This window comes from Myodes glareolus, chromosome 5 (assembly GCF_982192425.1).
Source record: "Myodes glareolus chromosome 5, mMyoGla1.1, whole genome shotgun sequence".
Lineage (NCBI taxonomy): Eukaryota > Metazoa > Chordata > Mammalia > Rodentia > Cricetidae > Myodes > Myodes glareolus.
In genome coordinates this window covers 104,832,194-104,857,563 of record NC_142030.1, presented here as the reverse complement: position 1 = coordinate 104,857,563, position 25,370 = coordinate 104,832,194, and the positions used below count along the sequence as shown (strand labels likewise).

General features: G+C 35.3%; 1 protein-coding gene across 5 annotated transcripts in view; it reads right to left on the bottom strand.

Moving 5' to 3' along the window:
* Positions 1-410: 410 nt before the first annotated feature.
* Ptpn4 (protein tyrosine phosphatase non-receptor type 4) overlaps positions 411-25,370 on the bottom strand; it is a 171,538-nt gene continuing 146,578 nt past the window's right edge. For 4 of the 5 annotated variants that reach the window (XM_085688356.2, XM_085688357.2, XM_048443811.3 and 1 more), the window contains 5 exons: positions 24,783-24,929; positions 23,078-23,206; positions 22,388-22,536; positions 15,094-15,229; positions 411-8,235 (listed from right to left, as the gene is read on the bottom strand). In XM_085688356.2, the coding sequence (XP_085544482.1) occupies positions 8,149-8,235; positions 15,094-15,229; positions 22,388-22,536; positions 23,078-23,206; positions 24,783-24,929 (648 nt within the window). In that variant the 3' untranslated portion in view covers positions 411-8,148. Of the gene's footprint in view, positions 8,236-13,933; positions 14,072-15,093; positions 15,230-22,387; positions 22,537-23,077; positions 23,207-24,782; positions 24,930-25,370 lie in introns of all 5 variants that reach the window. The other variant, XR_015001474.2, reaches the window with a different exon arrangement.

The following is a 25,370-nucleotide window of genomic DNA, read 5'->3' as shown; positions in this document are numbered from 1 at the left end:
ACTGCTCAAGTATGAGGACCTGAGTTAGGGTTCCCAGAACCCATGTGAAAAACTGAGCACAGACATGTGTGCCTGCAATCCCTTGCTGTGGTTGCAAGAGACAGGAATCACAGCTTGCTGGCCAGCCAGTCTAGCTGACATTAAGTTCTAGATTCAGTGAAGCCCTTCCCTGGCTTCAAAAAGTCTGAGCATAGGTGGCTGTTTCAGCATATGTACATGCCCACACACCACACATATATACCATTCCCCATTCTCTCAAGAAGAGAAACTATGTGTGTTACTAATTCTGGAAACAAACATCATGTTTAGCATTCAAATATCCCTTCTAAACTGATCATTCATTAGTGACTACATCATTGATAATGGAGTCCAACAATAATTTCCAACACAATAAACGTGAAACCAAGTCATTAGATTACTAAAGCACACCTTTATTTTTCAATTGAACATTAACAGCTAGAGGTGTTTTTCACATTTGTATCTGAACAACTACTCAATCAAAATGAAATATGCCCAACAAAATATGTGGAATAGCATTTCACATAACATAAATTGATGTTAGGATTAAAACAGTTTCAATGCAAAACAACATTTTTATCCTGTTCACTGTTGGTTTGTGTAGATTGTTTAAAAACATAAAGGCAGAATTCTAATTTTCACTGAAATTAAGATAAACACACAAGGTCTTTGAAACACATGGTAAACCGCAGTAAACAAATGCACAGTGATCATTTCAAAAAACCCAGTGTTGATCAAATTCATTTAAGTTTCTGATTCTTAAATGCATTTAAGTTTTGATTCTTAGCCTCTTTGCTTCTTGATCATGAGACCACACCATACGGAGATATTCTTGTACAACTAGGAGAAAAGGTACTTTATAACATTAAGGGACTAATTCCATTCTGCTATTCGTTCAGCACAAAACAAATGGAAACAAATGAAAAATATTTTAATAAGGAAATAAAGTAGACTTTTAACCAAGCAAACTTCTCACTCCATTTTACATATAGCACCTATTACAAGGAAAGAAAGTTCCCAAATCAAAATACCCTCTACATAGAAATAATTTTAAAACTACAGTTTAGAAATAGTACTGATAAGTGTGAACTATCAGTCCTAAAGTTAAACATACACTGTAGAAAACAAGGACTAGCTTTTCTTATCTGAAAAGATTACAGCATAGTTCATAAGTGGTATGTTCTGATGCTGAAGAACACTGGGGTAGACAACTTTTATTTTTTTTACAGCAGATATACTGTTTTGGCAGAATATGAAAACAGCTTAATATAAACTGTACAGTATCATAAATTCTGCCCTTTGTCTTCTATATAAACTACATACTTGTGGTGCAGTATCTACTTAACATCTAGGTACTACATTGAGAACAAACAAATTTCCAAGTATTCATGTGATGTTCACAAAATGCAGAGCAGAAACAATTATAGTAAACCAAACTTCGCTAAAGCTAGCTGAGAGAACTGAGTCCAGCAACACAGTCAGCTAAGCAGCCTCTATTGTATTATACAAATTGCAGGAAAAAAAAAATCACAGAGCTAATGTCACATATGTTACCTCTTAAATATCAAAGAAGCTATAAAGAGATCATTATAAAGCATTTAAACTTGGAGTCAATCTAATAAACTCTAATACTAACCAATTTTTTCTGTATTTACAAAACTCCTAGAATAGATATTTTTACTGTATAAATTAAGTCAGTAGTAAGCATAAAATAAAGTGCTATTTAAAATCAATTTTAGCACTTACATATTACCTACTCTACAGGATTCAGGAATGAGGAGTCTTGCTAACTCACTGAAAGATTGGGAAAGATGAATCCAGAAATATCACAAAGCTGGGTTGAAACATCCTTGCCCAGGAAGGCAAATAAATGGAATACTATAATTTAAGAATAGAAAACAAATATTTAAAAAAGGTAAAATAGGCCCAATTATGACAATTGTGGATGCTATGAAATATAGTAGATCTAGGGACACCACAAAGCAGCAACTATTTGAAGAAAGCTATTTCCTTGATGATCCCTGGCAGCAACTTTACTTAACAATGTGACTTATAAGTTACCAGAATTAGTAGTGCCAAATTTTATAACTCTGAGGTTGAGGAAATCTGACACTAACCTTGGATTACTTTTAGGTTATTCAGGGTACATCATGATGAGTTAAAAATCATTATGGAGGTTTAGAAAACATTAAAACAATGAATTCCCAATTTCATAAAGTTTAATAATTGATAATTACAAGATTTTAAAGGAGCTATTTAATGAATTAATTATGCCTACAGGCACTGGTTTAAAGTAAAGAGTTTTCACTTAGCTGAATAAACGTGTAAGCTGTATAAGCCACCACTGTTAGATGTCACAAGGGTTGGGCCCAGTGGTCTTACTATCCATGTCACTAAAGACAAACAGGGAAACTCATCATCAGGGTCAGAGGCCTCTGCACATAATTTCTGCAGTGGCTCTTAGGCATGGGTGTCTAGCTTCACATTCTTCACATTCTTACAATGATGCCCCCTTTGGTGGCTGCGACACTGACAAAACTTGGGAACTTTCCTCCATGGTAGACACATGCAGCAGCACACTTAGCCTAACACATATTCTTCCACACCCCACCAGTGTAGAATTAAAATACTTTACACTCAAAATAGTATATACAATTTTTAAGAAAAACTTCCAGAGCCAAAAACAAAGTAATATGGAATGAATGTACACTATGTGTGAAATATGCTTTGACAGTGACCATTCGCAACCAAATTCCATTTTTTCCAACACTGCGTTTTACCTAATGACTTATGACACTATTTTTACTCCTTTGCAGATTTCTCATTCTCTCTTTTTAAACAAACACATATACTTAGAACCAAGTAATAACTCTAATGTTTGAAAGATACATTCATTTTCTTTACAGCATGAAAGACATACAAACATCGTTTTATCCCTTTTAAACAATGAAATTAGAGTTAACAGTTTTAACCTTCTGTTCATAGAAAAATATTTTCTGTATATAATTTACATAATAATAGGAAAACTCTACAATGTTTACTTGAAACTTTTATGACCTTAGCAAGGTTTTCTTTTTCATCCTTATACTGGAAAGTTTGCAAGGCTCCAGGAAGTTAAACATTAGAACTCTTCCTTAACAGCGTAGTTTTTACCTTGCAATATTGCTAATAACCTTCTGCAAATAAAAAGTACTACTGGCTTATTTGATTATGTATGGAACCATACCTAGTTCATATAGATAAATTGCTGTCAAGCAGCTATGACTAATGACTGACCATTTAGCTTCGAAGGACTAAAAACTAAACAATGATTTTAGAAAAATAGTATACTGAAGCACAAAAACAGAAAATAAGCAGCAACACATTTATATATGAAAACAGAAAGTAACTTTACGGTATCTACTCAAAACAAATTTACTTAGGGGATGAAAATAAAGCAGTATGGGCTGGAACACATGAGTTGTTGTTTCTGTTAACATAGAGAAGTTTATTATAAGAACTGCTACTAAGAGAAAATGAAATCCATGAAAAATAAGAATTATGGTAAAAGCAGAACCCAAAACAAATAATTTTGGAACTGATTTCTTATACTCTTAAAATTGATGAAAATATCTATAAGTAATTAGCCCTCAAAAAGTTTTAATATTATGCAAATTTCTTTTATGTGTATAATAATTCTCTAAGAATTTCATAAAAGTCACTAGTTTGTGATCACACTGAGACACAAGTGAATATCTGTCAACTGATCAGTAATTCTAATATTTAATAAATTCAATCCACTGAATTATAATAACACAGCTGTTTTACTTGGAGGAAGCACCACAAATGGTTCCAGGAATGGCAGTTGGATGGTTGGTGCAAATGTGGGACATGAGCAATGTTAACACAAAGTACTTGCTTTGTGGATGCAGCACCCTGTATGAAAGCAGACTGTGGGATCTATTAGGTATGATTTGCTATATTACTGAGATGTTTATTCCAGCAAATATTTATCATCATATATTTACTATAAATGACTTAAATACAAATTCATCAGAACTACAAAGTAAGTACTATGAAGAGCCTGTAAACATATCCCACAATGTTGTGGTATAAACAACTTACATGAATTCAAAACTACTTTGGCAATTTTACCATCAGAATATTTTTAATATTCAAAACACAGACACTAGATAGCACATTGCTATAAATTCATGTTTCCTTCTCTCTTCCTGATAAGCCATACTTCAATTTTATCACATGTTCACATTATGAATATAAATTATTTTGTAAGTAGATATAAGTTCTAAATCTCAGTTCTATGTGCTAAGTGCTTTAAAACTGACTTTCTACTTGCAGGTCAGCTTGCCTATGTGTATCAGCCTAACTAGTTCACAACAGCTTAAGTTCATCTGTTAGGGAAGCACAACTAGCAAACTCGGCCCAATTCCTAATTGGCATCACTTTTGAAGTCTAATATCAAACTTCTAAGGTGTCAAAGATTCAAAGGGAAAACACTGACCGTGCTTCCCAGGAAGAAATAGATAAAATTTACATTTTATTGAACTTCTAGTCTAATACAGCAACACTAGATTGAGAATTAGAAAACGTGAAGTTGACCAGTTCTGTTAAATTAATTGCTGAGCCTCTAGTTCTTCCTATCATAAGGAAGTAGAAACTAGACACAAGTCTTTCAACTTCTTATAGCTTTCAAGTTGTAGTACCACTTCTAGTGATACAAGAGATTTTTTTGCTCAAATAACAAAGTAGATTTGATCAGACCTGCCAAGCGATATAAACAACCCATGGTTTAAAGTCCATTCCATCCGTGTACACGTCTTTGTGAAATACACATGCAAACAACGCACTGACATTTTTCTATGAAGGCATGTACAATAGTACCTAAAACCTTCAAGTAACTGTCTTAAAGGCTCAGCATAACTTTGTGCATTTTAGTCAGTTTTCATACAATGTTACCCTTATTCTTAGGTCAAAATGGCTAATCATTGCCCTTTCCCAACTACTTACCCCAGAAGGCTACACAAAAGTTTTTCTTGGGCTGTATTCTGCCTCATTTTTGAATGGATGGATTAGTTTAACAAGTACAACCTATTCTTTTTGTAAATGCTAGTCTCTTCCAAATTATTATTACAGAGTATCTAGGCAGTACAGATGAAAACCAGACACTCAATAAAACACTTTAAATAAGCACAGAAAAATCACCTGAACTCAGAGAGGGAAATTTTCACATTTACTTTTTAGCATGTACAAAAGCCCCCGACCCATCAATATTGATTTTCACTTGTCAGAATAAATGCATTCTTTCTTGAGTTTGTCAGTGTGTGGTAGTGAAATGGGAAAGTAGTTTAATTCAGGATTTTTTTTGTCACACAATATTACACCAGTATGTATGAAGTCTAGCACTACTTACGTATGAAAACTAGCATTATTTCTAGAAATCTATTTTGATTAGTAAACTGATTAAATGCTTAGGTATAAAGGACAGTGCTCTATGCTAGATAACTAAGGAAGTTTAATTAGCATATCCATATTAACAATTGGTGAAGGGTTATTTTAGCTTAAGATCCTAACAAATGTTCTAAAAGGGGTGTTTTCACATGTAAAATAATGATAAAGGACAGTTCTCAGATGAGAAATAAAAATTTAATTCTACACTTGTCACTTAACGGCAAACATCAATGACTTAAATGGCAGCAATGCTCATTGCCAACATCAGCGTTAACTACAGAGGTATGAACAAAGCTTTCCATTAAAGAGTGAGTGAATCATAACATTGTGAATCATGACATTGCCTTCTATTTTCTACACAAGTTTTCTCTTTTTGCCTATGGTTGTCACAGTCTATCCACATGGAAAGGACAGACATTTAAAATTTAGACTAAAATCCATCAATGAAATAAAGTAGCTCTATAATGTATAGATCTCCAAGTTGATTTCCCTTTTTAACTTGTAATGATATCCTATTAGCCTAAATTATATTTGCCTCTGGTAGAGAATGGAATGTTTGAGTGTAATGACTGACGAGCTCAAATTGTCTTGCATGTAAAATCAAAATAGGAGGACTTCTGTTTGACATAAAGATTATGTTTATGCCTCTTTAAAAAAATAAGACAAATAGTATTTCTAAGTGACAATGGTACCCTGGCCATTACTGTTTAGAAGCTTAACTTCTTTCTGAATTTTACTATTATGAATTCTGAATATGAGAAATGATAATTTAGATTTTATTAAAGATTCTTCAAAGTATGTCACCCCTCCAAACTAAATAGCAGTCCAAAATATTTATTGGAACCTATGTTTTACCAAGACTACAGAAATATTCTGAAACCACTAGCAAATGTGCCAACTTTAACTATATCCATATAAAATAACATTCAAATAGGTGAGCAAATTCTCATATTAAATTGGGCAATATTAAAGATCTATCTCCATAGATTTAAAAACAAATGAAGCTGACAAGGAAAATATACACATCTGTAATGAGAGTTGGATCTTCAGTCAAGATGGACAATCAAAAACCTCACTAAACATGCTTATAATTTAATAAGCATTTATAAATATAAACTAGATAATAAAACTGTATACCAAAATGACAAAACCTGCATTTTACTATTTTTTTGGTGGGGGTCACATTTAGAAGAAGTCAATAGTATTTAACTCTTTGTTTGAAGAATTCCAATAAAAAGACCAGTGTGGCCATGTGGTGGTGAGGCACACCTTTAATCCCAGCACTCAGGAGGCAGAGGGAGACAGATCTCTGTGAGTTCAAGGTCAACCTGGTTTATACAGCAAGTTCTACGACTGTTATAAAGAGAAACGCTGTCTTGAAAAACTAAAACCAAACCAAACAAAACCACAAAACAAAACCACAAAACCCAACAAAAACTAAAAAGAAAGACCAGTTTGAAGACAGCCTGATATGAACCAGAATGAGTACTGGAGGGTAACACTTCTGTTATAGACAGGAACAAACCCAAACTAATTAACTTTGTAATTGTAGCTTAGAGTGTTAATATGTTTATCTTTAATATACAAGTTAAACATCACTTTTTAAGTTAGGGATAAAGTAAATATGAAATTTGAAGAATAAACCCTTTTTGTAAGTTAAGTTGCTAAACTTTAAGCCCTGTTCCGCAGTAAAGGAATGTACAGATTGTGAACAATTCCACAGTAGCAGAATGCACTCTCAGCAGAACACAGATATTCTGGCTTTTATAGCAAAGTACAAGCAAACACTGAGTAAAAACAATCTCCTTACACTTCTTTGTATAACTCTCAACATAAGCTTTTTTTTTACACTGTGAACTTATTAAAAAATCATAAAACTATAATGATGTACAGTATATATACCTCCTATGGGGTCAAATGAGTGCCTTTTCATTAAACAAAGATATCTCAAGGCACTTAAGGGGTTAAGACACAATGCATGCATTCCTTTACATCAAAAGTGTGAAGTCACATGATTTGGAATAAGCCAACTTTATGATAAATATAAGTTACATTATTAAATCCAAGAAACTCCATAGATTCATAGTTATAATTTCTATAAGATGCTGGTAAATGGACACTGTGCAGCATTTCCTGGGAACAGCAAGTTCCACTTTTCTTCTCAACAGCAGGTCCCTACTGGGATGTCAGGGAAGATGTGCTGCATCCACAGGCAGTGTACTGGCTAATGTTGAGAATGGTATTGCTAACGTTTGAAAAATAAAGTCTGGCAATCAGTAGAGTAAGTACATGAACCACTGGAAAGACCAGAGCAGACTCCTGATGTTTACTTCTTTTTGCTTTCAAGGTACAGGTCTGTAACAGAGACGAGAATTCTGAGCCTTGCTGGGGCAATTCTACCAGAGGGGACTGCATGGCACCGCCTCAAAATTCCACAAATTACCCTGAACATGTTCAGTTTTCACTATTTGTTCAGAGCAAAGCACAAAATAGTCAAAGATGTGAGTTATAGGTTTTGAGTGACTTTTTTAAACATAAAGTGCAATAGTGCTGAAGTTTTCAAAGTTTGTTTGAGTTCTTCACTTTTTTTGTGTGAGATGCCATTTTCTGTAAGCAGTATTATGGCACAGTGAACGTAACAAAAATCAGTTTCCCAATACTTATCCCAACCTTTTTGTTTTCTTATTTATTTGATGATGTTGTTAAGGGTTTAACAAAGCCTTCTTCATATACTTTCAAAATAGCTTCACAGACAAATCTGTATTGACTCTGAAAAACAAATAGAAAAAAAAAAACCAGAATTATTAGAAAACCTAGAAAACCAAAAACTAAAACCTCACTTGTATTGCTTATTAAGGAAGGAAGGAAGGCAGGCAGGCAGGCAGGCGGGCCAAAAAGTACAGAGACACAATTTTTTACCAACTGGTGAGCAAAACCAAACCAAACAAAACTAAACAAACAAAAAAACCAAAAAACACCGCATATTATACTTTATTGACAAAACTCAAGACACTGCTGGTAGGAATGTTAAAACACTGAAAGTATAAACAGAAATTTGAAAGCATCAAATAAGATGGTATTATTTTACCTTGGGATCAAGCACTCTCACTTTCAGAAAATAAAAAAATACTAGAAAAGTGTCTAAAAATAGATATTTACTCTATGAAGATAAAAAAAAATAGAAACCATTTAAGTCGCCATCAATTTGCTGTGTAGAGAAGGCTGACCTTAAATTCACAGAGATCCTTCTGTCCCTGAGTGCTGAGATTAAAGGCATTTGCACTATGCTATGTGTCAGGATACTTTCTTAAGTGAAAACAAGCAAGATAGTTCAGACAAAATGGCTTACACACACACTAATTTTTGGAAGACTGAACCAAGAGTTCCACAAGTTCTAGGCCAGTATGGGATACATAATGAATACCACATTGGCCTATTTAAGAAGGACAAAATAAAAAAAGTAAAAAAACAGCAAAAGGCAAAGAGGGACTGGGGAGATGACTCAGCAGGGAAGAATATGTGAACAAGTATGAGAACTTGAATTCCTATTTTCCACACCCATGAGAAAAGCTGGACATTTATGTGGATGTCAGGGCAGACATAGGAGATCATTATGGTTTGCTGGCTGCCAGCTGAGCTTCAGGGACAGACAGTGAGACCCTTACTCATGAGAATCAAGTAGAGAGTGACAAAGGAGGATACCTAATATCCTCCTCAGACCTCCACACACAGACTTGCATATTCTCTCTCTCTCTCTCTCTCTCTCTCTCTCTCTCTCTTTCTGTGAGTGTGTGTGTGTGTGTTTGTCACATAAAGAACTATTAAAAGGCAAGGGATAATATTTAGAAAAAGGAGAAGTCAGGTGGATCTCTATGAGTTCAAGGCAAGCCTGGTCTATAAAGCAAGTTTCACGATAGCCAGATTGTTTATACAGAGAAACCCTGTCTTAAAACAAACAAACAAACAAAAACAAAAAAGGAGAAATATAAATATATATTTAAAATGTTACTGTTAGTTTAACTTTTTTTAAAGGAATAACTCAATAAATCCTTAAAATATTTTCATGAAAGAATAGAGGAAAAAGGGAGGAGAGGAACAGAGATCAGACTCCATCAAATAAACCTTTCTTCTTTTTAATGATTTAGTTTTTTCTGTGCATTCTTGTATCTGTGCAGATGAGGGTATTGGACTCCTGGGAACTGGAATTACAGACAACTGAGGTGCCATGTGTGTGCTAGGAATTGAACCTGGGTCCTATGGAAGGGCAGTCAGTGCTCTTAACCACTGAGCCACCTCTCCAGTCCCTACCTTTCTATTTTTGTAGATTTAAAATATAAAACTGATAACATGCCCATAACAAGCTGATGATACAACACACTCATCAGTTATTTGGAGGGATCTGAAAACAGTAATTGACTATGTTTTGTAGTTACATCCAAGTTTAAAGAGAACTGTGGGAAACCAAGAACAATTATAAACCATTCTGTGTATGTGATGGCGGGGCTGTCATTTTGAAACTGTGACATGCAATGTGAGATAAAACAAAACAGTACTTTTTTCCCTCCCGAGACAGGGTTTCTCTGTGAAACAGCCTTGGCTGTCCTAGAGCTCACTTTGTAGACCAGGCTGGCCTCGAATTTACTGAGATCTACCTGCCTCTGTTTCCCAGGTGCTAGAATTAAAGTTTTGTGCCACCACCACCCAGCTCAGAAGAATACTTTCAATATTCTTAGTCTGTCACTGCTGCTGTCCTAGAGAACATGCATTCTTGTTAAACAAGAATGGAGAAAGGGTAAGGAAAGTTAAGTGAAAAACACCATGTGCTGAATACACATTACACAAGTGTATTTTCCTAGCTCTGACAATTTAAAGAAACATATCAACAATAACAATACCCACCCTGAGTACTCAGTATATGAAATAATTTCTCAATAAACAAAACCAAGAATTAATATTGGAAAGATTATTGTTTACAAATCTGGAGCATAAATACAAAACTGGGCTTAGCAATCTTTTTGATAGCAAGGAAGTTACCAAAGTTATTATGGTCCTGAGAAATGAACTTAGGAACCTAGCACAAGGTTCCTATTTATCAAACCACAGGATAATTTTGGGCATCAGTAAGAAAAGTAAACTAGAAGTAGGTTGAAACGCATCAAATGTTTACATACACAATTTTTTTCTTTTTAATTTATTTTCCTACAAGACAGGGTCTCACTATATATCTTTGACTGTCCTAGAGATCACCATGTAGACCAGGTTAGCCTTGAACTCACAGAGATCTACCTGCCTCTGCCTCCAGAGTACTGGAATTAAAAGCATGCGCCACTACATCCAGCAGATTCACAATCTTTAAATTGTATCAAAACAAACAAAAGTCAGTTGCTGGCACCGATTAGTAAATGGAAACTGAAAATTTTGGCACTTGTGCAGCATGTGTGAGGCACTGGATTCCATGCCAGCACTGTAAAACACAATAAAAAATAAAATAGCACTTGTAAATCAAGAACAAGAATCATTCTAGGAGCTGGAATGACTTAGTAGTTAAGAGCACCATCTACTTTTCCAGAGGTCCTGGGTGCAATCGCCAGCACCCACACAGTGAGTGGCTCATAGCCAGCCATCTCTAACTTCAGTTCCAGGGAATCTATTTTCCCTTCTGGTCTCCAAGGGTACCAGACATACACATAATACACATACATATATGCAGGTGAAATACTTATACACAGAAAATAAAAATAAATAAATCTTTTTAGAAAACCACTCTAGTTAACTCTAGTTAACCGATGAAATGGTCTAGCCACTTCACTGTCATTCCTAGGCAGGCAGGCCTGGTCTAAATAACGATAGTTGTTGAATATGAATTTGGAAGCAACCCAGTAACACCAAGCAAACAATGTCATTGCTTTAAAATCCAATAAAATAGATAGAGGCATAGATCTTCTAATGATGCTAATATCGCAAGAAGAAAGATAATCAAATACCATGTGCTTCCCGAGGAAAGAATTACCAACCTGAACTGTTTGAGCCTACGGACTGATCTGAGAAAATACAGAGAGTATTACCTTGAGAATATAAACCAAACCAACAAAGACTCTGGGAATGACAGTAGACCAAGAAACTTGGTTTGCTCATTAAATGAAAAAACAAAATAGGACAGGAGGTACAGAAGAAAGTTTTTGATTAAAGGAAATTTAGAATTTAGAAAACATATAGGCTAATTCAAGCATGCAGGCTTGTGGTGGTTTGAAAGAAAACAGACCCCAAATGGAGTGGCACTATTAGGAAGTGTGGGTTGCTGAAGTAGGTGTGGACATGTTGGAGGAAGTATGTCACTGTGGAGGTGAGTTTTAAAGTCCCATATATGTTACATAAGTTCAAGTCATACCCAATAAGATATGCCTTCAGATCAAGATGTAGAATTATCAGCCACTTCTCCAGCACCATGTCTGCATGCACGCTACCATGCCCCCCACCATGATGATAATGGACTAAACCTCTGAAATGCAAGCTGTCACCTAAATGAAATGAGTTTGTTCATAAGTGTTGTTGTCATGTTGTCTCTTCACAGCAATGGAAACCCAAGCTAAGACAAGGCCATTATTTAAACACCAATTTGAAGTAAACTATAAAAACAACCATTGTGATAGTTAAAACCCAACAACTTCACTTCTGGGTAGATCTGAAAGAAAACAAACTGTAGTCTCAAAGAAATATTCTATATACCCTCCATCATGGCAGCTTTATTCATAATAGTCAAAAGCTAGAAATAAGCCACATGTCCACCGATGGAGAAATGATTGAACAAAATGTAGTATATGAAACAAGGGGATATGGTTCAGCCTTGAAAAGAAAGGAGATTCTGACATGGCTACAAAACGAACTATGAAAATATTAACTATCTGCCGGGTGGTGGTGGCTCACGCCTTTAATCCCAGAACTCAGGAGGCAGAGGCAGGCGGATCTCTGTGAGTTCGAGGCCAGTCTGGTCTATAAGAACTAGTTCCAGGACAGGCTCCAAAGCGCCAAAGCGCCAAAGCAAAAAAAAAAAAAAAAAAAAAGAAAGAAAAAGAAAATATTAAGAATCTGAACCAAGACAGTCAGAAATAGAGGAGCACTACAGTATGACTACTTATACAATACATCAAACTCAGAAACATGAAATAGAATGGTGGTTACTGAAAGCTTGGGAGAATGGGTATGAATAAATTTTTATATGAATAATTTTTATTATATACTCAATACTACTGAAATCATACATAAAAAGGCTAAAATGTTAAATTTTGTTATGTGTATTTTATCTCATTTAAAAAGGGGAAAAACAAAACCTTGTGTACCTGACTGTACCCCACCTGAGCCACACCCAACCTCTAGGCCCAGACCAATCCAATGAGCCAGATCCTACCTCATCAGTACCCTTCCCAGTCCCAGATCCTATATCTACTGTCTAGTCTGGTGAGCCCCTACTACCATGTCCCCACTCTCCAGTCTCCTGTATGTCAGCTCAACGCCCTATGTTCATCTGACTTCATTCCATTCTCACCATTTCTAACTTGAGGCCCAATCTGACCTACAGATCCCATGGTCTGGGCCCAGCCTGCTGTGTCCATATATCAGATATTGAATGAATGGAAATTCCATGTGTGCAGGCCTTATCATAAAATTGAAAGCAAAATTAAAACCTAAGATAAAACCTATTAGTTCCTGTCAAAATCTATCAGTTCTATATATTAGTTGTACGATGTATAATGAGAATCACATAAATGAACCCCAGGACACAGAACTTAAAAGAATAATCATAGACCAGGCAGTGGTGGTACATGCTTTTAGTCCCAATACTTGGGAGGAAGAAGCAGGTGGATCTCTGAGGTTGAGTCCAGCCTAGTCTACGGTGGGAGTTCCAGAAGAGCTGGGGCTACACAGAGAAACCCCATCTCAAAAAACAAAAAAACCAAAAATGAACAATCATAAACTTCATGAAAAAAAATTCAAGTTTATAGATGATACAATGAAATAGCTCAGTGAACTTGGAAAGAAAACTTAAAGAGAATAAATTCCCGAGTGCTGCCCCCCAAAAAATACAAATAAGGATGAATGAACTGAAGAGAATATAGGGTTGAAAACTAAGGTTCAATAAAGGGAAATATTAAAGAAAACTCAAACTGGAATGGAGACAGAATCGGAAAACTTAGTAACCCAATTAAAAAAGTCAGAAGATCTTACAAATAGACTGGATGGAAAGCATAAAGAAAAAGCACAAAGAACTTCAAGGAAAAAAAAATACAAGCTACATATAAAGAAAAAAATCCATCAGAATAATAGCTGATTTTTCAGTGGAAACTTTGAAAGTCAGAAGAACCTACAGTGGTATATTAATTGTGTTTTAATAAATAAGTCTTGTCTGACAATAAGATGTCAAGGCAGACACACTAGTTAGCCATACAGGCCAGACAGTGGTGGTACAAACCTTTAATCAGGAGGCAGAGGTAGGCAGATCTCTGTGAGTTCAAGGTTATCCTGGGTTACACAAGACTGATCCAGGTAGTGGTGGTTCACACCTTTAATCCCAGCACTAGGGAGGTGGAGACAGGAGCAATAAGGCTGGCTGGAGAGAGAAATATAAAGGGGAAGAGACAGGAACTCAGTGGAGTGTGGAGTCTGAAGATTTGTGGAGATAGGATCTTGCCCTTTCAGTCTGCAGATTTGGTAGAGGTAAAAGGTCTCTCTAGTGATTGGCTGCTTTGCTTTTCTGATCTTCAGCTTGAACCCCAATTTCTGTCTCTGGATTTTTATTATTCATGCTACAAGAAGCTACAAGAATAAACTCAAGTTCTAAAAGACCATGAATGCCAGTTCAGACTAAAGTGCCCAGTAAAACTGTCAGATATAGTTGAAAGAGAAACAAAAACTTTCTATGATACAAATATTAAAAAAAAAATTGTGTCCAACAAACTAGCCTGTAGAGAATACTGGAAACAATATTTAGTCCTGAAGAAAGGAATAAGTATAGCTTATGATGCTATAATTATTGGCATAACTAATAATACAAACAACTAAATCAATAAATAAAATACAATGACTACAATCAATACACACCTTTCAATAACAGCTTTATGGCCTCAATTCTCCAATCAAGACACAAAAATCTATCCCTTACTGTATACAAAAAACTCACTCTTGCTTTAAAGACAACCATCTTAAAGTAAAAGGCTAAAAAAAAGTATTCCAATTAAATGGAACCAGGAAGCAAGCAGGCATTGCTATCTTAATATATGACAAGGCAGAAATTAAAAAGATGAACATGGAAGCGTTCCACTGCATTTTTATTTATAGTACCAAGTGATGGTGACTATTAAAATATGGAATAATAATTTCTGAGTAAGAATTAAAAATATGGAAGTATAATTTAGAGGTAGGCATTAAGGCACATACTTGTCAGGAGGCTGAGAAGTTGGAGCCCAGCCTGGGGTACATAGTGAGTTCTAGGTTGGCCTGAGTTACATAGTAGGACTCTGTCATAAATATGTGTGTTTGTCTGTGTGTAAGAAGAAAAGATATAGAATGAAGATTGGTAAGTATCTCAAGCATGTGTAGGAGATACATGTACACATGAAATATAGTGCTTACAGGTGTCTGGATCATCATGGCTCTTTGATCTCTCATTGTTCTTACAATATCTAGCGGATAAATTGGCTGATTACATTCAATGAGACACATGGCAGTTTCCATAGTAATAAGAACCCCAGTCCTTCCAATTCCAGCACTAAAAAAAGAGAGAGAGATGTACAAAGTTTTAGTGGTACAATTGTTAAACTTGTGGGTTTTCTGCAGAAATATCAAAGTACCAAATCACAATTAAGAAAAACAATTTCATTTTAAGGTTTTACTTCATGGAAGAAAGTCAACTGTTAAATATTTTAAAACCATTTTAAAATGCAAAGTAAATCTAAAATAATACATAACAATTACATAAGTGACAATTATGTTTTATATCACATGTAAGTCAATGTTTTAAACAAAGTTAATTTATATCAAACTTACCGAGAGATTAAAAAAACCCTCCTGGAAACATAATCTATAAGCATAACTATAGTAGCTATTGAAGATTTCTTTACTATAAAGAAGCCTCAAATACCTCACCATTTTTGACACTGAATCTTATTTGTTTTTTAAAAAATATTTTATTTTTATGAATGTAAATGTTTTGCCTGTATGTAAGTAAGTGCACCATGTGCATGTGCCTGTTGCCTGCAAGTCAGAGGAAGGTGGTTGTCAGTTACCATGTGAGTGCTAGTTACTGAATCCTAGTCTTCTGTGGAAACAACAAGTACTTTTAACCACTGAGCCATCATCTCTCCAACACTGATACTGGCTTCTTAAATTTTTTTATTAGGTAGAATAAAAAATGATGGATTTCACGACATTTTTCAAGTATGACATGATACTTTGCTCATACTTAACCTCCTCCCACTACCCCCTTTTTCCCGCCACAAAGATCTCCCTCTACCATTAGTCTTTTTTTTGCTTTCAGGTCATATGTACATATTTAAGTACATGTGTATATTTAAATCTAGATACTCTATGATAAAAAATAGAACATTCTATCTTTCCCATTAACTCTCTTACTTCCCTTTTTTTCTTTCAATCTTGTAGCTTCTTCTTACTTTCCTGTCATGTTTTTTCAGTAAGTATCAGCAAAAATACTCAAAATTTGTCTTTCTGAATCTGGCTTACTTTAGTACAATGATCTGTAGTTCCATCAACTTTGTTATAAATGACATTTTCATTCTTCTTTACATCGAATTCATTGTACATATGCACCACATTTCCTCATTCATTCACCTGTTGTTTGGCATCTAGGCTGGTTCTATACCTTGGCTATTGTCATTAGTGTAGCAATAAGCACAAACATTTAAGCATCTCTTTGATGTATGTAGACCTGGCATCAGTGCTTCAAGTATATACTGAACAGTGATATATATGATAGTTCAATATTCGGAGAACCTACATACTGATTTCAATGGAGGCTGGAGCAATTTATACTCTCAGTAGCAGTGAATAAGGGTTCATCTTTCTCCCCATCCTGACTACCATTTATTTTCTTGATGATGGCCATTCTGAGTGGAATGAGATGGAGTGTCAAACTAGTTTTAATTTTCATCTCTCCGGTAACTAAAGGATGCCAAACGTTTTTTCACACATTCATTGGTTATTTGTATTTATTTATTTATCTATGTATGTATGTATTTATTGTGTATACTGTATTCATCCTCCTTGTATGACTGCAGGCCAGAAGAGGGCACCAGATCTCATTATAGATGGTTATGAGCCACCATGTGGTTGCTGGGAATTGAACTCAGGACCTCTAGAAGATCAGTCAGTGCTCTTAACCTCTGAGCCAGTTCTCCAGCCCCATTTGTATTTCTTCTTTTGAGAACTATTAGATTACTGAGTGACTAACAGTGTCTCTTCACACAACTAGTTATTTCCTTTGTCATGCAGAAGCTTTAACTTTGACTCAGTTCCATTTGTTGATTCTTACCATTATATCCAGGGCTACTATTCTCTTTCAGAAAGTTTCTGCTTGTGCCAAGAGTGTTTGGCCCATGTTTTACTCCATGTTTCAGATTTTCAAGTCTTTTTTCTTTTTAAGTATTTATTTATTTATTATGTATACAATAATCTGTCTGTGTGTATGCCTGAAGACCAGAAGAAGGCACCAGACCTCATTACAGATGGTTGTGAGCCACCATGTGGTTGGTGGGAATTGAACTCAGGACCTTTGGAAGAGCAAGCAATGCTCTTAACCTCTGAGCCATCTCTCCAGCCCCCCATATTTTCAAGTCTTATATTAAGGTTTCTGATCCATTTTAAATTGATATTTATGCAGTGTGAGAAATATGAGTCTAGTTTCATTCTTTCAAAAGTGGCTATCCAGTTTGTCCAGCGCCATATATTGAGTAGGTTGTCTTTTCTCCAATATATGTGTGGTTGGTCACCTTTTATCAACACAACATGAACTAGAGTCTCCTAAGAAGAAACTAATTGGGGAACTCCCTCAACCGAGTGGCCTGTGGGGATGTGTTGGTGGGTGCACTTTCTTAATTGCTGATTGATATAGGAGGGTCCAGACTACTGTGGGCAGTGCCCTTGGCAGGTGCACCTAGGCTATATAAGAAAAGTAGGAAAGCAAGTCAACAGACCTAAGGGAGTAACCTCTGTGGTCACTCTTGAGTCTCTGCAACTAGGTTCCTGCTTGAGTCTTGTCCTGACTTCCCTCCATGATTAAAAATAAGCTACTAAGATAAAGTAAATCCTTTCCTTCTCAAGTCGCTTTGGGTCAGTGTTTTGAACATACCAAGAGAAAAATCAAACTAGAGCAAAAGCTAGTACTAAGAGTTAGACCTTGCTGTGGTGGACCTGACTATGTGGCTTTTATGCCTTGGTGCAGGAGAACTGTCTGGATTCTGTCAATCATATTTTAAATAAATGCTGATTGGCCAGGCAGGAAGTATAGGCAGGTCAACCAGACAGGAAGTAGAGGCGGGGCTTGAGAACAGGAGTATTCTGGGAAGAAAGAAGCTCTTCCCGCAGCCCAGCCCAGATCACCGAAGAAGCAACATGTGACAAGCCCCACTGAAAAAGGTTCAGAGCCACATGGCTAATATAGGTAAGAATAATGGGTTAATATAAGCTACAAGAGATAATAAGAAGATTGCGCTAATGGGCCAATCAGTTTTATAACTTACGGAGATCTCTGTGTGGTTTTCTCTGGGACTGTGGGGTACCAGGCAGGACAGAAACCTCAACAAGCTGGCCCTCCATGTTACAATGCCTTATGGGAGAAAGGTGGGGAATTTGGAGCTTTGAGCTGAAAAAGTCATTGAATATTTGGAGCTTAATGAGTTTCTAGAAAATAATGTTGAAATCAACAAAGATGATGGAGGCCTGACTTGTGAAGTTTCAGAGGGAAGTTGGAGTCCCTTAAAATAGTCTACAAAGGTTGTTCATATGGTGTTTTGAATTAAGAATAGGCTGTTTCTTGTCTGCTAGAGCTGAAGAATAATTTTTTATTAACAAGAGACCTATGCTACCAAAGAAAAAGTATGTTTTAAACACTTGTAAAATGGTAGAAGTAACTGTATACATTTACTTCTGGGCCCATTATTCTAGTTCATTGTTCTCCATGTCTACTTTATGCCAGTAGTTTTCTCACTATAGCTATGTAGTATAGTTTGAGATCAGGTACTGTGATAATCGGTGCTTATGATGGGGAGGACACTATTTGGGGTTTTGTGCTTTCATGTGAGTTTTAGGATTATCTGTTCCAGTTCTGTAGAGAATGTCACTAGAATTTTGACAAGGCTTATGTTTGGTCTGTAAGTTACTTTTAGTAACACAGACATTTTTACAGTTATTGTGGAAATCCAGAGTATGGGTGATCTGTTCGATTTTCAGTGTATTCAATTACTTTCTTCAATATTTAAAACTTTTTATTGTAGAGGTCTTTAATGTCCTTCATTATGTTTATTCTTAGGTATTTTATTCATTGAAGCTATTGTAAACTGAATTCTTTGTTGACAAATTTGTTACTTGTATATATGAAAGATGCCTATTTTTGTATGTTTTTTTTTCTTTTTTTAAAACCTGTTACTTTGCTAAAAGTGTTTTTCAAAGCTAAGTTTTCTCATGGAATCTTTAAGATTTCAAATTCGGACCATATGACTTGAAATTGGAGCTAATTTAACTTTTTCCTTTATGACTTATATCATTTCATTCTCTTACCTTATTATTCTAGTTAAGATTGAATATTATACTGAATAAAGTATAGAACACTATATTGAATATGCAAATTGTATTGTTCCTGACAATAGAAGAAATGTGTTCAGTTTTTCTGATTTAGAATAAAGCTGGCTACAGGTTTGTTGACATTAGTCTTTATTATGTTGGAGGCACAGTTCTTCTGTTTTTTCTTTTCATTCCCACCTCCTTCCTTCCTATAATTTTACTGGTTGTTGTTGTTGGTTAGACTAATAGTTTGTTCTTTTCACTTTTACTATCTGCATTAGCAATTGCACTGTCTTACTATGTGTATCCTTTGTTCATTTAGTTCTCTCATGAAATTTAATCTCTCCTGTGCTCTCTTGATTAAATCTATCTTTTCTACTCTTCTGTTTAAGGATCCCTTTAAATATTTTTGCAATGCAGACTTGGTGATCAGGAACTGTTTTAGTGTTGAAATGTCCTTACTTCTGTTCGCATTAGGAGGTAGCTTTGTTGGATACAGCAGTTTTATTGGTTATTCACGGTCAGGGCTTGAAATATACTATTCCATGCTTTTCTGGCATTTGCAATTTCTGTTGCAAATTCTGATGTGCTTGTCCCCTCGCCAAACAATTTACTATCTCAACCTTGCTTATCAGAATTATTTATTTATTTTGAGGTAGATATACACATATGTATTTATGTAAGCACATCACATGCATTCCTGGCCCAAGAAGTCAGAAGAAGGTATCAAATTCTTTGGAACTAGGTTTATAGATAATTATGAGCCATTCTGTGGGTGCTGGGAATCAAACCCAGGCCTTTTACAATAGCAGCCAGTGTTCTTAACTGCCGAACCACCTCTCAAGTCCCTATGCCAATGGCTTTATAACTGAATTGTTGTTTTTTTACCTACAGTTTTTTTTTGTTTTGGTTCAGAAGGGGGCTCACTTAAACTCACAAAGATCCTTCTGCCTTTGTATCAAGATATGTTCCACTATGCCTGGCTCTCTTACAGCTTTTAATACTGATTTTTGTTTTATATTTTTGGCATTTTGAGTACATTGTATCATGGAGAGGTTTTTCCCTGGTCATGTAATTTTGGGTTCGAAATAATTCTTGGGCTTAGCTGTTTATTTCTTCCCTAGATTTGGAAAACTGCTCTAATTTCATTGACTGGATTTTCTAGATCACTAGCTTTCATGTTGACTCCTTCTATCCCAGATTCTGAGGTTCTGTCTTTTGATTATGGCCTACAGGTTTTGAAAGCTCTGGTTGTGCCTCTGTTTGTTTGCTTTCAAGCCATCAAGTGTGGATAGCACTCTTCAGACTGGTCCACAATCCTGATGTTCTTTTATTGTTGCTGTTTGCTCTAGTCTATTGGTGCTGCTTTTTACAATCTAAATTTTATTAAAAAAATTTGCTCTACTGAGTTTTTCATTTTCAACATTTCTATTTGTTTTTATTAACCCCAATTTCTTTGATTAATTCCTCATTCATGTGCAAATTAACTTTTTCATTTATTTTGCTTACTTTCTCCCCTATGCTGCCAATTTTCTTTTCAAGTCCCGATGTTAGTTCATTCATCTATTTGTTTGTATCTTCCTTGAAGTTATTGATAATTTTTACAGGAAAATGTTTGAATTCACCCAACATTTTATCTGTCTTAGTATCTTTGAATTTAGTAACCGAGGATTATTTCTGTGTCCTAATTTGTGCTTCTGGTGGATTTCCACACAGGTTTTCTTTGGGGATCTGCTTAGTGAGCAGCCTACACTTGCAGGCTAAATCCTCCTGCAATACCACTAAGGGAGATGAAAACAAATTGGCTCATCAACAGTAACACCACACTGAATGTGACATGCAGTTAAAACTGGCCAAAGCCCAGCCGGCAGTAGTAGATCACACCTTTATTTCAGCACTTAGGAGGCAGAGGCAGGCAGATTTCAGAGTTCAAGGCCAATTTGGTCTACACAGCAAGTTCCAAGACAGCAAGAGGTATGCAGAGAAACCTTGTCTTGAAAAACAAAAAACAAAAACAAATAAACAAATAGATCAAAGCCCATAATATACCATCAATGACCAAAGAAGAGAAAATGGCAAAAGTAATGGAAAGTAAACTGTGAAGTTGAAAATCGTTTAGAGAAAATGTGGAAATTGTAATGAATAAAGTAAAGGAAGAAGTCAGTAAAGGAGAGAAAACAGATGCAAAAAAACAATGTTAAATAAAAGGAAAAAGAAGAGTAAAGACAAGTTATAAAATGGAAGAGAAAAAACAGGGGAATAAAACAAGAAAAGGAAAGCTTGCTGAATAATGAAAAACACAGATGAACATAAAAAGGGAATTAAAAAGATAAAAACATAAAAGTTTCATTATTTTAAGATAGGGATGGCAGTACATACATGTAACCCTAGACTTGGGAAGGTGGAGGACCAAGGATCAGGAGTTCAAGGTTATTCAAATTACAAAAGAAGGTATAAGACCAGTATAGGTTATATTAGACCTCATTTCAAAAACGTTAAAGCAATAAAAAAAAAAATCAAGATAAAGTTAAAACACCACCAAAAGTAGAGCAAAAAAATCTACAGGAAATACAAGGGAAAAAAAACAAAACAAAACAAAACGAAACAAAAACCCACCACTACCAAAAACAAGAAACAAACAAACAAAGGAACAATTTGGATCTGATTCAGCTTTCCATACTGGCCAAACTTCAGAGGCCCACAGGGCTATCTTCACTTTATTAGCTCCCCATGTCTGTGTTCTAGTGGCCTCTGCTGGCCACACTTAGTTTTGCACTCTAAAACTGAAAACTACATTTCTGCTGTTATTAATTACACCATTCTGAATATCTTGTTATATCAACACAAACACATGAAGATAAAGGTAGTATTACATCAGATCTAAGTTAGCAGTTGTAAGACACAGTCTAATTTCAGAGATATTAAAATAGGAAAAGAACTAGAAAAATAGCTATTTTTTCCCTTTCCATAGTTTATGACATTGTTATATTAGAATATTTCCTTTGTCGTCCACCCTTAGAGCACAGCTCTCACTCTAAACATCACAGTATTAATCACAATAAAAGACCAAAATACAATATGTATTCCCCCTAGCAGGCAATTATTCATTTATTAAGGGCAGGAAATAAAATACCTGCAATGAACAACAATTGGCTCTTCTTTTCCAGCCCTCTTGTTTCGTACATGACAAACAAAATCCAGAAAGTCACTTGAATCATCAGGTACTCCATGGTCAGGCCAGGCTGTGTACTGAATCTGAGTGAGTTGACGACTCTCATTTTTCTAAATGAAAATGAAAAGTTACACATTTTGACATAGGAATTACCTGTGAAGTATAAACATTCGTATCATTTTACTTTTAGAAGGAGAACATAAACACCTTCCCTCTTCTTCTTGTCATACTGTAAAAATGCAATAAAATCCAGTATTTCAACAGAAGGAAAGGATTTCACAGAAATAGTTGCATCCTTTTAAGGACTACTTATACTTTTTTGGATTTTCTATGGGAATGTATGAAGAGTCTTTCCTTTAGAACAGGGTCTCTCTCTGAACCCAGGCATTGCTCATAGTTATGGTGGACCCAGAAAGCCCCAGGGATCATTCTGTCTCTGATTTTCAGAGTTGGGTTTATAGGACTTGCAGTTGTTCCTGGCTTGTTATATCAGTGCTAGAATCTGAACTCTGGTGCTGAATACTGTAGCAAGTGTTCTTAACTGCTGAACCATCTTTCTAATCAACAGTCGAGAAATTTTTATTTCACGCTAACTCATATTAAAAACAATTTTAGCTTTCAAAGTCTTTACAGACACTCTTGATGCCTTACCTCTTGGTTGAATAGTGTCATCTTCCTGAAGATATAGGCAGGGTTTCCTTCTTCAGAGTGGCAGGTGACTTGATAGCATCCATAGGATGAGCTTCCTGTGGGTTCTGGCCAATACTGGTGACATTTAACCTGATTACCAACAGGATCAATTACACAAAATTAGATACTCTGGTGTAGAAATTTAAATTCTCTGACTTTCAAGTACTGTAACTTTAAAGAACTTTCAATTTTGCAGAAAATAATTCATTTCTCATATACCCTTCACTTAGATCTTCCAATTACTTATATTTTTATGTGTGCATGTATATATTGTATGAGTATGTGTATGCACATACATGAGTGTGCATGTACACATATGTACGTGTCAATATTGGGTGTCTCCCATATTTTTCTTGAGATAGGGTCTGTCACTGTACTTGGAGCTCATCCAATTTGGCTAGGCTAGCTAGTTGAACAATGAGCTCAGGGATCTGCCTGACTCTGCCCTAGCCCTCCAGTTTTAGGGTCATACATACATGCTACCATATCTCTTACATGGGTGCTGGGGACCTGAGTTCAGGTTCTCATGCTTTCATGGCAGGCACTTTACAGACTTAGCTATCTCGCCCAGTCATTATACACATTACAACCCTTTTTAATAGTAAGCAATCTGTTTGCCTATATCCTAATTAGAGTTTTACCACTGGTGTGTATGTACATGTGTGATATGTACTATTTAATCTTAGCCCTATTATCATATAGCTGACTCATTTAAAGTGCAGTTGCTGCTAGTATATCTCATAGAACTGTACAACCACCACCCTAAATACTCTCAGAACATTTTCACCATACCCTAAAACCCTATATTCATTAGTATTTGCTGTGCATTCTATTCCATTCCATTCTCTTTCTCAACTTAGGTATCTACTAATCTATTTTCTATACTTATGGAATAGCCAATCCTGAATGTTTCATAAAAGTAGAATCATACAATAATTTTTGTTGTAAGAGCATTTCACTTAGTACAATGTTCTCCAGGCTCACTCAAATTCTAGTACTTCAGTTATTATTATTATCAAATATTCTTCAGTAATTTAAACATATTACATTTTATTTGGTATATGTGAATTTCCATTTCATGGTTAATTCAGTGAAGGCATGGACATAGCTTCAATTCTTTGAGTATATATAGTACTGAAACTGACGACCTAGAGAAATACTATGTTTAACTTTTTGAGAACGGCCACACTTTTCCAGTGCAGTGCTGCACTTTCTCCACTCTGTCATCAACACTTTGCCTACCTTTTATTCTAGTCAGTCTCCTGTATATAAAGTAGTGTCTCACTGTGATTTTGATTTACATTTACTTTTGGATATCCAATATCTTCTTATGTGCTTAATAGACGCTGGTGTATCATCATAGGTAATTGTCTATTTAGACCATTTGCCAAATTTTTAAATGATCTTGCTATTTACTATTTAGCTTTTAAGAAATCTTTACATATTCCATACACAGGCCTCTTACATATACACAATTTTAAACAAAGATAAGAATGATAGATAACATTTTTTAACAAAAGCATGGGTTGAAGTATTTAGCTATAATAATTCAAATCATGAAACCACAAGACAAGATTATAGGCTACAAAAAGAATATTCTGAGTACATAAACACAATGTAATTTGAAAAGAGCCCAAGTAATGGGTAAGATTCAACTACAGCTTACTCTGCCACGTTCAACTTGTGTGGTCAACATTACAACCATGGAGGAGCCTTGTTCCCAAGTCATTTGCCAAAAATCTTTGCAAGTGTGTGGTAATGGCCCTTGACAAGCAATGTACTGATTTATAATACTTGAAGAAGGAATTTCCATCTAAAAAAAAAAAAAAGACATTACATTTTTTGCATTTTGACTTTTTACTATGATTGGGAAGATGAAAATCATCCATTAGTATTAAACTAAATACAACTAATCTCAATAAACTAATTAGTATAATAATCTTCATTAATAATTTCATCTGTAAAGGAAATTTCCTGGCAAATTTCCAAAGTCATACATATTCATCATTTGATTGTGGAGAGAGGAACTTAAAAACAAATATTTTTCAAAACACTATATTTTTTTTCTTTTTCTTTATTTCTTGGAGACAAGGTATCACTATGTAGCCCAGCCACCCAAACATTATGGGATATATGACCATATCTGGTACGACTATGACTTAAAGGACAGCTTTACAGAGAAACTTGTTTTAGAGGCAGAGAATCTGCTAGAAAAATTTTAAAAAGTATCTATAAATAGTTTATTAGTAAATTT